The sequence below is a fragment of the Lithobates pipiens genome, unplaced genomic scaffold (genome assembly GCF_037356315.1).
Source record: "Lithobates pipiens isolate NorthernLeopardFrog02 unplaced genomic scaffold, aLitPip1_a1.2 Scaffold_18, whole genome shotgun sequence".
Taxonomy (NCBI): domain Eukaryota; kingdom Metazoa; phylum Chordata; class Amphibia; order Anura; family Ranidae; genus Lithobates; species Lithobates pipiens.
This window is the reverse complement of record NW_027507758.1, coordinates 481,725,750-481,738,786: the sequence shown is the minus strand read 5'-3', so window position 1 is coordinate 481,738,786 and position 13,037 is coordinate 481,725,750. Positions and strand designations below refer to the sequence as shown.

The following is a 13,037-nucleotide window of genomic DNA, read 5'->3' as shown; positions in this document are numbered from 1 at the left end:
TAAAAGCATGATCAGTGTACTGAACCCTGGATATACTTTACCATCAAGAACCTATTTTACCAAACTAGTGGAGAGAAAGTACCAGGAGGCATTTCAGAATGTGAAGGATGCCATCAGAGCTAATGAAAGCAGAATTGCCATTACTGCAGACATATGGACAAGTATAGTGACTGAGGCTTTCCTTGGCATTACATTCCACTACATAGAGGATTGGAAGATTTCTATCTGCCTCACTACCATGCCTCTGGAAGACAGACATACAGCAGCAAATATTGCAGAATGGTTGGAGGAGGTCACTGAAAAATGTGAAATTCCGGCTCAGAAAATAATTGCCATTGTGCATGACAATGGAGCAAATATTGTGGCTGCTGCGAATATCCTGGCGGACAAGCATGGCTGGGCCAGTATCCGCTGCACTGGCCACTCCTTGCGGCTGGTGATCAGTGCTGCGTTAAAGAATTCTGGAATTGAGTGAGCCATTAGTGCTGCAAGAGGACTAGTTGAACATTTAAAAAAATAAAAAAATAAAGTGAGCTAGCCAGCAGCAAATTGAAGGAGAAACAAAAGCAAACTGGTACATCTGAGCACAAGTTTCTTCAAGATGTACCGTATATACTCGAGTATAAGCCGAGATTTTCAGCCTCTTTTTTGAGGCTGAAAGTGCCCCCCTCGGCTTATACTCGAGTCATCGCTGTCTGCCCGCTCGATCAGCGTGTCGAGCAGACAGACAGCGGCCATTCTATGATTCAAAAGCCGCGCCTCCGGCTCCGCCTTCGCCTGTGATAGGCGGAACACTGAATTTCCCAGCAGCCTGTGTTCCGCCTATCACGGGCATCGTCTCATCCTCGTACTACGGACGAGGATGATACGACGTCCGTGATAGGCGGAACACAGGCTGCTGGGAAATTCAGTGTTCCGCCTATCACAGGCGAAGGAGGAGGCGCGGCTTTTGAATTTTACAATGGCCGCCGACGAAGAGGGCACGGGACGGAGGCAAGGCAAGGCACGGCACGGGACAGGACGGGACGGGACGGGACGGGACGAAGGCAAGGCACGACACGGGACGGAGGCTCGGGACAAAGGCTCGGGACACAGGTAGGCTGGACACACACACACACACACACACGGATGGAGACACACACACACGGATGGATGGATGGATGGAGACACACACACACACAGGGATGGATGGATACACACACACACACAGGGATGGATGGATGGATGGAGACACACACACACACAGGGATGGATGGATGGAGAGACACACACACACAGGGATGGATGGATGGATGGATGGAGAGACACACACACACAGGGATGGATGGATGGATGGATGGAGAGACACACACACACAGGGATGGATGGATGGATGGATGGAGACACACACACACAGGGATGGATGGATGGATGGATGGAGACACACACACACAGGGATGGATGGATGGATGGATGGAGACACACACACACAGGGATGGATGGATGGACACACAGGGATGGATGGACGGACACACAGGGACGGACGGACACACAGGGACGGACGGACACACAGGGACGGACGGACACACAGGGACGGACGGACACACAGGGATGGACGGACACACAGGGATGGACGGACACACAGGGATGGACGGACACACAGGGATGGACGGACACACAGGGATGGACGGACACACAGGGATGGACGGACACACACACAGGGATGGACAGGCATGTCTCACCCTCGGCTTATACACGAGTCAATAAGTTTGTCAGTTTTTTTGGGGGTAAATTGGGGGCCTCGGCTTATATTCGGGTCGGCCTATACTCGAGTATATACGGTAAGCACAAGATGGAATAGCACTTACTATATGGTTGAACGACTCGCTGAACAAAGGTGGCCGAAAAACTCTGTCTGACCCATCAGTTACACAAAGAGGCAAACATTATCTGGACTTAAAACCAGACCAGTGGAGTATTCTTGAAGAACTTTCCACTGCTCTTAAGCCCTTTGAATGTTGCCTTGAACCCATCCCAAACACTGTAATCCTTTCCTCTGCCCTGGACCCACGATTTAGAAGACAAAAATTTTTATCACCAGAACAGATCATAAACGTGCAGGCAAAAGTACAGACAGAGGCACTTGCTTTCAGAAGTGAGGTGCTGGTGCAGCAGCAAATGACCACCACGTCACCTGTAACTAGAGATGCTGAGCCTTCAACATCTACAGCATCTCATTCTCTACTTGACATACTCCTTGAGTCTGGGGGCAGCAGTGAAGAGGAGGGGCAACTTGAGGTGGATATTCACACACCAGTGCAAAATGAAGTTCAGGGCCTATTTTGCTGGGAAGCCACCTCCGAAGGAGGGAAACCCTTTGAATTGGTGGAAGGGTAACCAAGATAAATATCCTACTTTGGCAAAACTTACGAAATCCTTCTTGTGCATCCCAGGCACCTCCACTCCATCGGAGCGCCTCTTTTCTGCTGCAGGCAACATCGTTTGTAAAAAAGAGAGCCAGCCTTAGCCCCAAGCATGTTAACTTTTTTACAATCAAATGCAAAGTTTCTTGAACAGCTTTAGTTCACCTCTTCTCAGAATGTTTTTGCACTGCTGCAAAGTTATGTAATGTTAAACGTTTTTTATTCTACAGTTTGAGTGTAACACTCAGTTTTTTCATTATTACTTTTAAATAAATAAAAAAATGGCACATTACGTTTTTTATGATTTTATCCGAATAATCGAAAAAATAAATCAGCCAATTAATCGATTATGAAAATAATCGTTAGTTGCAGCCCTAGGTATGGCTGTTTCAAGATGCACAATAAGGAGGCAGATGGGCTGTATGGTCGAGTCGCCTGAAGAAAGCCATTACTGCACAAATATCCCGCTTACAATATGCCAAAAAGAACAGAGACAACCCTCAAACCTTCTGGCACAAAGCCATTTGGAGTGATCAGACCAAAAATCAAGCTCAACAAGGCCTGTGATGTCAACATAGTCAACAAGGCCTATGATGAAAGGTAAACAATTCCTACTGTGAAACACGGAGGTGGATCGCTGATATTTTCGGGATGTGCGAGCTACAAAATGCACAGGAAATTGTAAAAATTGATGGCAAGATGAATGCAGTATGTTATCAAAAAATACTGGTGGACAGGTGACCGACGGGACAGCGGCATACTTATATAGATAAGTGGGAGCGGGATTTGGGGGAGGCCATACCTTTGAAGACATGGCAGCTTGTTTGGTCCTGGGCATCTAAGAGCTCCATATGTACCTTGTATAAAGAAAACCAATATAAAAAAGGTCATGCTTCACTCGTACCAAACCCCGGAACTCCTCCACTCGATTTACCCATTAGCCGATTCCCGATGTTGGCGTTGCCACAGAGCGGTGGGTATGCTGCACCATATCTACTGGACTTGCCCACAGATCATCCCTTATTGGGAAACAGTTCAATCCTTACAAGCCGTTTTTGGGGGTGCAACTACCATTAGACCCTTAAAAATTGAAAAAAAGAGGGACACCCCCCCCCACTGGTCGAACTGCATACCAGAATTAGGGACATCAAACTGATGGAATATATTACAGCCTCCCTAAATAATTCTCTTGACAAACATAACAAGATATGGGAACTTATGTTATGGGGATATCCCCTGTGGGGGCTGCGGGAGGGTTCGAGGTCAGGTGGGCGTTCTCCTTTTTCTTTCTTACCCTCTCTCTCGCTTAATCTTCCGTTTGTCTTGTGTCTATCTATACTAGTCCTCATGTCCTTACCTATTTTTTTCCCACCTCCCTGCCATGTTAATCTAGGTCACATAATTATTGCTTGGATCAGCGGTATTACTCAGGTCTTGAATTCCGCCTTTAAATATGCCTAGGTGGTCATCTAATGTTTAAGTTTTTTGTTTAGTTTTTTTCCATGTTCCCGTTACGTAACCTACTGACCTCTATGGACGAGTCTACAGGTATATGCAACTGAATGGATGTATAGGCGGATAGTTGAAAGTTGCACAACACGATGAGTAACTTTGCATGTGACAACCTCTTATCACTTACTGTATCTTTTAATTTCCCTGCATCTTTGTTGAAGATTGGAAAATCAATAAAATGTCAGTTTAAAAAAAAAAAATACTGGAGGAACATCAGTCAGGAAGCTATGAATGGGACGTACTTGGACATTCCAACATGACAATGATCCAAAACACAAGGCAGAGTTGCCTTGCCTTTCAGCTGCTAGTGGGGCGCTTTTAACCCCCCAAAAAAAGGTTAAAAACTCCCATTCTGCTGCATTTTTCAAAGCAATTTTCTGCCGCTGCCCATTCATTCCAATAGGCAGGGCGTTTTGGGAGCGCTAAATACAGTGCTCCCACCCGGACCCGAAAATGCTGCATGCAGGACATCCCGCAAGTGCACCGCCTGAGTGTGAAAAGTCACATTGGAATAAATGGGAGGCTATTTTCAGGCGCTTAGCAAAGGCTTTCCAGCGCTAAAGCATCTGAAAACCGCCCCAGTGTGAAAAGGGTCATAGGTGAAGGGAACTAAAAAAAAATAAAAAATAATAATAATAATAATAATAATAATAATAATAATGTTGCATAAGTGTGCACACCCTTAAAACGAATACTTTGTTGAAACACTCAGTCTTTTTGGGTACGAGTCTATCAGTATGGCACATCTTGATTTGGCAATATTTGCCAAAAAAAAAAAAAACATTCCAAATCTGTCAGATTGCGAGGGCATCTTCTGTGCACAGCCCTCTTCAGATCACCACACAGATTTTCAATCGGATTCAGGTCTGGGCACTGGCTGGTCCAATCCAAAACTTTAATGTTCTTCTGGTGAAGCCATTCCCTTGTTGATTTGGATGTATGCTTTGGGTCATCATGCTGAAAGATGAAGTTCTTCTTCACCGTCAGCTTTCTAGCAGAAGCATGCTTCGTGCCAATATTGACTGGTGTTTGGAATGGTTTATAATTCCCTCTACCTTGACTAAGGCCCCTGTTCCAGCTAAAGAAAAACAGCCCCAAAGCAGGATGCTGCCACCACCATGCTTCACTGTGGGTATGGTGTTCTTTTGGTGATGTGCAGCGTTTGTGTCAAACATATCTTTTGGAATTACGGCCAAAAAGTTCAACCTTGGTTTCATCAGACCATAACACATGCTTTAGGGAGACTTCAAATGTGTTTTTGCTAAATTTAGCCAGGCTGGGATGTTTTTCTTTGCAAGAAAGGGCTTCAGTCTTTTCACGCTACCCCATAGCCCAGACATATGAAGAACACAGGAAAATGTTGACCCGTGTACCACACAGCCAGAACTTGCCAGATATTCCTGCAGCTCATTTATTGTTGCTGTAGGCCTCTTGGCAGCTTCCCTGACCAGTTTTCTTCTAGTCTATTCATTAATTTTGAAGGGACATCGAGTTCTTAGTAATGTCACTGTTGTGCCACATTTTCTCCACCTGATGATGACCGTCTTCACTGTGTTCCATGGTATATCTCTAATGCCTTAGAAATCCATTTATACCCTTCTCCTGACTGATGCTTTTTAACAATAAGATACCTCTGATGCTTTGGAAGCTCTCTGCGAGTGCGACTGCTTAATTCTGAACACAGTTACATCCCCAGTTATATGAGGGTGTGCACACTTTTGCAGCCACATTATTTTAGTTTTTTATTTTTACTCCCTCACCCCTAAAAGATTTCAGTTTTCAATTGAGTTGTATGGGGAAAGGGAATGGCACACACTGCAATAAGATAAATGCTTGTCAAAAATTCTTTAGTGTCACCATGCCAGACAGATATAACAGGAACAGGGTTGACGTTTCATACAAACATATTGTGCTTGTTCACACTATATTTTCCATAAAGAATTTGAGAAGCATTCATCTTATTGCAGTGTGCGGCCATTCCCTTTCTTCATACATGTGCTATTAGTGGTGGCGATGCTGAACCTTTGACCAGTGTGTATTTTTGTCTGTACATTGAAGGTGAAAAAAGTTCTGAAATGATTTATCTTTGATAGAGATATATAAGGGCTGTTAATGATTAAAATTTTCGATTAATCGATTTTTTTTTTTCTATCGATTCATTTTGATAACGCACATACAGATCCAACTACTTTTAGCTGATCTCCTTGCATTGCAACTCTGCATTAGTCAGTGGTAAATGTGGTACACACTATATACAATCACCCGACACTAGTTAGTTTCCACAATCCATGGCTTAACTTCACAGTTCACACACATACGTTTTAAATTCAAACTGTAGCACTGACGCAAGTTTTTTTTTTTTTTTTTTAGTAAAAAACTTTAAGAAAAAAAAATGTAGAAAGTTAGTTTAACGTTAATTATAAAACTTATCTAGCATATTGACTGTCAGTCACTTTATAGTAGGCAAGTGGGCATCACTTTACCTAGTCACGCAGACATACCAGAGTGTTTACAATGTTAAAAACTGAGGTTATCAAATTTGCCTACACTTAGCTCACTGAATGATCACAGTTAATCACATCCATATTTACCATCACTGTCCAGGCTGTCCGGTGACGTCACGGACATCAACGTCACCGGACTCCTCCCCCCTTCCCTTTGTTAGCAGACGGTGACATTGATGTCCGTGATGTCACCGGATCTCCGATGGAACTCCCTGAAGACTCGGAAGCCGGCGGAGAGGTGAGTACCGAACAAAGGAATTTTGATCAATTGAAAAAAATTAATGATTAATCGAGGAATTAATCTTCCCAGCCCTAAATTATATACACACATACCACTTCTTTTTCTGCATATATGGATGCATTTATCTTTTGCAAAAGGTGGATTTACTCCCTTAATGACCAGGTCATTTTTTGCAATACGGCACTGCATTTAACTGACAATTGCGCAGTCGTGCGACGCTGTACCCAAACAAAATGTATGTTCTTTTTTCCCCCCACAAAGAGCTTTCTTTTGGGGGTGCAAAATGATATTAAACCTACAATTTTTATTCTTTAAAAATAAAAAACATGTTATACATACCTGCTCTGTGTAATGGTTTTTCCTCTTCTTGGATCCCTTGCTGGTATTCTGGGCACCTCCCCCCTGCTGAGTGCTCCCATAGCAGGCTGCTTGGGACATAGTGCATGGCTCAGTCCTGCACCCTGGCTGTGATTGACAGCAGCAAGAGCCAATAAGGAGGTAGAAACCTGGGAGAGCAGCTGCTCTTGTGCACATCGCTGGCTTGTGATCAGGCTTGGGTAAGTACTGGGGGGCAGCAGGGGAAGCTGCATGAAGGTAGAAAACCTTGAGCCTTTAAAACCACTTTCATCTAGCCATACATTATACAATTTCCTTTAGATTTACCTTCAACTAGTAAGTGCTAGAGTCTGCCAGATTGCATACAACTTGAAAGTGTTGAGTTTTAACCTTATATCACATGCTTTTGGTACAGCTAAAGGAAACTTATACAAGAAATTTGTATAATATATGGCCAGCCTAAGAACTGATTCAAGCTGGCAACGCCAATCCCGCATTTACCGTATATACTCGAGTATAAGCCGAGATTTTCAGCCTCTTTTTTGAGGCTGAAAGTGCCCCCCTCGGCTTATACTCGAGTCATCGCTGTCTGCCTGCTCGATCAGCGTGTCGAGCAGACAGACAGCGGCCATTCTATTCTAATTCAAAAGCCGCGCCTCCGGCTCCGCCTTCGCCTGTGATAGGCGGAACACTGAATTTCCCAGCAGCCTGTGTTCCGCCTATCACGGACATCCGCTCATCCTCGTACTACGGACGAGGATGAAAGGATGGCCGTGATAGGCGGAACACAGACTGCTGGGAAATTGTGTTCCGCCTATCACAGACAGGGAGGCGCGGCATTTGAACAGGAAAATGGGCGCCGACGAAGAGCGGTGATCCTGGGACGGGACCGGACGGAGGCTCGGCTCGGCTCGGCTCGGGACGGGACGGGACCAGACGGAGTCTCGGGACGGGACGGGACCGGACCGGACGGAGGCTCGGCTCGGGACGGGACGGGACCGGACGGAGGCTCGGGACCGGACGGAGGCTGGGGACACAGGTAGGCTGGACACACAAGGCCTCACACACACACACACACACACACACACACACACACACACACACACGGATGGACACACACACATGGATGGACACACACACAGGGATGGATGGATGGATGGATGGACGGACACACACACAGGGATGGATGGATGGATGGATGGACGGACACACACACAGGGATGGATGGATGGATGGACACACACACACACACACACAGGGATGGATGGATGGATGGATGGACACACACACAGGGATGGATGGATGGACACACACACAGGGATGGACAGGCATATCTCACCCTCGGCTTATACACGAGTCAATAGGTTTCCCAGTTTTTTGGGGGTAAATTGGGGGCCTCGGCTTATACTCGGGTCGGCCTATACTCGAGTATATACGGTATATGCTTTTAGAGCACAATATATTAACATATCAATTAGGGGGTCGATCAACATCGGTTTTTTCAGGACTGATACTGATTTTTCAGCCGCCTTTACATCCCTTTCACACCAGGGCGTTTTGCAGGCGATATAGCGTTACAATCCGCCCTAAAGAAGCTGCACCATTGTATGTAGTGTGAAAGCCCAGCGGTGCGCTGGCAGGACATCAGGGAAAAGTCCTGCCAGCAGCTTCTTTGGAGCGGTGAAGGAGCAGTGTGTTTACCGCTCCTCCACCGCTGCTCCCCATTGAAATCAATGGGGCAGTGCTGTAATACCGCCGGCAAAACGCCGCTATTGCGGCATATTGCCGGTGGTTTTAACCCTTTCTCGGCCACTAGCGGGGGGTAAAAGCTCCCCGCTAGCGACCCAAAATGCGCCGCAAATCCGGCGGTAAAACTCCGCTAAAAATAGCTGCGTTTTACCGCCCACGCTAATCAGCGGTGTGGTGTGAAAGGGGTGTTAAAGCTGATTGCCAATATCAGGTGTCAATATTCTGTACATCACCGTCAACTGCCACCAGATGCAGCGTGTCACTTGCCACTGTTACCCATATGCAGCTGTCACTTCTTAACCTCCCTGGCAGTATGGTTATTTCAGATTTTTGGTGCTGAAAGCGGTACAATTATTTTGCATGGAAATTTGGTTTTATATATTGTAGTCCTGCAATTCTTAGAAATAATTCACTTAAATCTGTCCAAATCAGAGTCTAGTAGACATCCCGGGTATGATAAAATTTGAAAAACAAAAATCATAAAATTAAAATATAATAAACTAATTATACCAAATAATAAAAATTATTCAAAATGTAATCAAATCAAAAACACTGAAATTTGCTCAGCAAAATTGTCACTGCCATTACTTTTCAGTATTTGATGACGATTTCCCCACAAATCACTATCGCTCAATTCTGTGAGTGATTCTAATTTATTATCGCTGTTTTCTAGCTGGTCTAAACCCGCTTTTGATGTAAAAAGGACAGTTTTGGTTGCTATGGACAATCTCCAATTTCCAGGCAGAAAGAACAGTTTTACTAGGGATGCACCGAAATTTCGGCCGCCGAAACATATTGGCCAAAAATGCCCTTTTCGGCAATTTGCCAAAAGAGAAAAACGGCCGATAATGGAGTGGAAAATGGGGCGTGGCCTGGACTCCACCCGCCGCATCGCCCATCATGGGGGTGTCCTATAGCGCAGGAGAGCCGCCTCTGCAGCCTGTTTGATCACAGCGCCAGGAACATCACAGCTTTCATTTCAATAGCTGTGTGTTCCTGGCTGCTCCGTCACACACAGCCCCTTCCCCTTGTCCGGGCACTTTGATAGACAGATGATCTGTCCATCAAAGTGCCCGGACAAGGGGGGAGGAGCTGTGTGTGACGGCGCAGCCGGGAACACACAGCTATTGAAATGAAAGCTGTGATGTTTCCAGCGCTGTGATCAAACAGGTGGCGGAGGCGGCTCTCCTCTCTTCCCTACACAGGCCGACTGCACAATGGGATACTCTGGCTGCAATGGGGCACAGGCACACTGGCTGCAATCGGACACACTAGCTGCAAAATGAGATACTGGCTGCAATGGGGGACACCTCCTGTACCGTGTCCCCAGTCTCTGACCATCTCCTGTACCGTGTCCCCAGTCTCTGACCATCTCCTGTACCGTGTCCCCAGTCTCTGACCATCTCCTGTATAAAAATATTTTTTTTTAAATATGTTTCGGTATCGGTTTTCGGCCTAGTGTATTTTTCATTTTTGGTATCGGTACCAAAAAACCCATTCGGTGCACCCCTAGTTTTTATATTATAAAACTACATGCAAGGCACGGGACAAACCACTAGGGACAAAGGGGATGTGAAATAATTACATACAGCAATGTAATCTGTAAGATTACATTATACTGTATGTAATGTGTGTGTTTCACTTTTTGAATTATTTTTTATTTATTTTTTTTAAACAGGAGTGCTTTGTTGTCATATACATGTATACAGAATAATGAAACAAAAAAAACAGGGGAGTAGCCCACATCACAGTTGGAAAAAATAAAAAGTTACTATACAGTACAATGCAGATTGCCATACAAGAAAACACACAGTCTTGGCATAGCTCCTATCGTGTAATCAATCATAAAAGGCATTACTCAGATTAAGTAGGTGTACCCAGGCGTAGGCCCCCCCGGGCATGTAGAGGGTGAAGGAGAAAGTGGGAGGAGGGACTTTTTGAATTTGGTGCTGTTCTCCGTCCCCGTGCGTCGCAATGCTTGCAGGAAACGGATCTTGGCTCCGTGAGAGATCGAGCGGAGGATGAGCCACTCACACAGCGGGGGGACATCGCTGGATCCAGGGATAAGGTGAGCATACGCATCCTGGATCCAGTGATGTGATCCTGAGTCTTGGTTTGGGTTACCGCTAATGCCACTGAAATTTCACCCCGAGCCAGACTCAGGAATACCGCCAGGGGGGTTAAACTACTTCTTGCAGCCTCTCCCCAGCGGCGTCCGAACGAGTAAACGTCCACATGTGGGCGGGCAGCAAGAGATGACATAACTATCAAATCCCCACTCCACTGGAGCAGCTGCGGGGGTGCTGACTGCCCGGCAACCATTGAAGTACAACCGGGAGTGGTGCTGAGAGTATCCAGTGTTCGTTCAACAACTGAATAGCAATGTAAAATTGACAGCAAATCGCTGCTAAAAGTAGCGTTCCTTTACCACCGATGCACCCTTTCACACTGGGGCGGTGGGTGCATCGCCGGTAAAGCGACGCTATTTTTAGCAGCGCTTTACTGTAAATTTCGCATCGCTATTCAGCCACTAGTGGGGCGCTTTTACCCCCACTAGCGCCCGAGAAAGGGTTCAAACCAATGCAAAGCACTGCTGCAGCACTTTGCCGGCGGTATAGCCGCGCTGCTCCATTAAATTTGCTCCATCTGACTTTTGTTGCCTGAAAGTTTGTCCGTTCCACAGTCAACAAAAGTCAGATGAAAATCGAAAATGTTTATCCGATGGAGCGTACACACCTTCAGACGTTGCTCCAAAAGAGCAAACTTGCATGTTTGTTGTTAAAAAGTCTGATTGTGTGTACGAGCCTTAAAGGCAAAACTCCACTTTTATACGTTTGGATCAAGCTGACCCAAAACAAACTATTACTGACCGATAAATCTGCTGTCAGCGCTGTATAAACTAGATTTAGCATCTGCTATATACAGTGCTGTGTGCAGGCAGCGCTAGGGGGGGACTTCCCATTCCTGGAACAAAACTGAGTCAGGCCGAGTGCCGCTCAGCCATTCCCATGAAGCCTTGTATTTTTATGAATGAACATAAGACTTCCCCGATTGGCTGGGGGAAAAGCGGCCAGATAATGCCATAATCTCAGAAGTCATAGCTGGGAAGAAAAAAAAAGGTAGCGCACACACACACACATAAGTGGCCAATCATTCCCTGGATGAAGCACAGCGCTCCTCTGACACAAGCCAGGGGGATTCCACACTCCAGGCTTGTACACTGGGACTCTTTACACCACAATCTCTGCATTCACTCTATGTTTTCTTATTTATTTTAATTATTAAATGTATTAATTTATTAATAAATATTAATTTATTTTATCTTTATTAGGATGTTTTTGTTCCTGTGCATTTGCAATGCAGATTTTTTTTTTCCCTTGCATACGCGTTTGTAGTGCATTTGAATGCATCTGATGTAAATGGACCCTTAAAGTTCCAGCCAAGTCCCATGTAATGGTCAGCTCTGCCATTGAACACAATGAGTGTAGAGATCACATACTCACCTACCTGTGTACTGACTACAACCGGCCCAAGCACTGTGCGGGGGATAAACAGAGGACCCCAGAGAAGCACAGCTTTCACCTCTATAGTGGGAGAGCTGGTATCAGCCTCACAAGCCTGGATACATATGGGACCCAGAGCAGATAACGCGCTTCACAGTCCCGCCTCCCCTCTTACCTGAGTGTTCGGGGCTGTAATAGTCCGCTTCCATTGCTCTGCTTCTCCAAACGCTACTTACACTTCCCACCCCCTTACCGGCAGCACGGCTCCGCAGACAAACCACCAGGCCGCAAATCACCGGGTCACGCGTGCGCACTAGAATCCACAACTACAGGGTCACCAGAGAGGAAGGGGCCGACTCGCTGAGTAACACGGCTTGTCACGTGACCCCTTCTATCATGGTGGCGGGAATGGGAGAGGCGTCGTATGTACAGTGTGTGGAGATTGTGAGCAGACGTGGCCGCAGCACAAATAGAGACGTGGGCCGCCATTCATTGTTTTTCTTTCTTTTTTTTTATTTGTAATGTTAGTTCCCGGGATAGGTATAGAAAGGTAAACACCTCCAGTGGTTGTGTAATGTAAAACAATTGTGCTTGTTTGGTGTCATTGGGCTCTGGTTACACAAATCCAACACAGCTACCAAGTTTTTCCAGAAAGAAGGACATTCTCAGCACTGAGTTTTCATAAAAGACGATTGAATTGGAATTGGTAACATTTCCATTTATAGTATTAACCACTTCAAGACCAGGCCTATTTAAGACACTTTATTGCTTACATGTTAAAATCAGTAGT

General features: G+C 45.7%; 1 protein-coding gene across 2 annotated transcripts in view; it reads right to left on the bottom strand.

The window, feature by feature from the left end:
* IWS1 (interacts with SUPT6H, CTD assembly factor 1) overlaps window positions 1-12,590 on the bottom strand; it is a 59,496-nt gene extending 46,906 nt beyond the window's left edge. For both annotated transcript variants that reach the window (XM_077488415.1, XM_077488414.1), the window contains exon 1: window positions 12,423-12,590. In XM_077488415.1, the coding sequence (XP_077344541.1) occupies window positions 12,423-12,456 (34 nt within the window). In that variant the 5' untranslated portion in view covers window positions 12,457-12,590. The remainder of the gene's footprint in view (window positions 1-12,422) is intronic.
* Window positions 12,591-13,037: the final 447 nt, after the last annotated feature.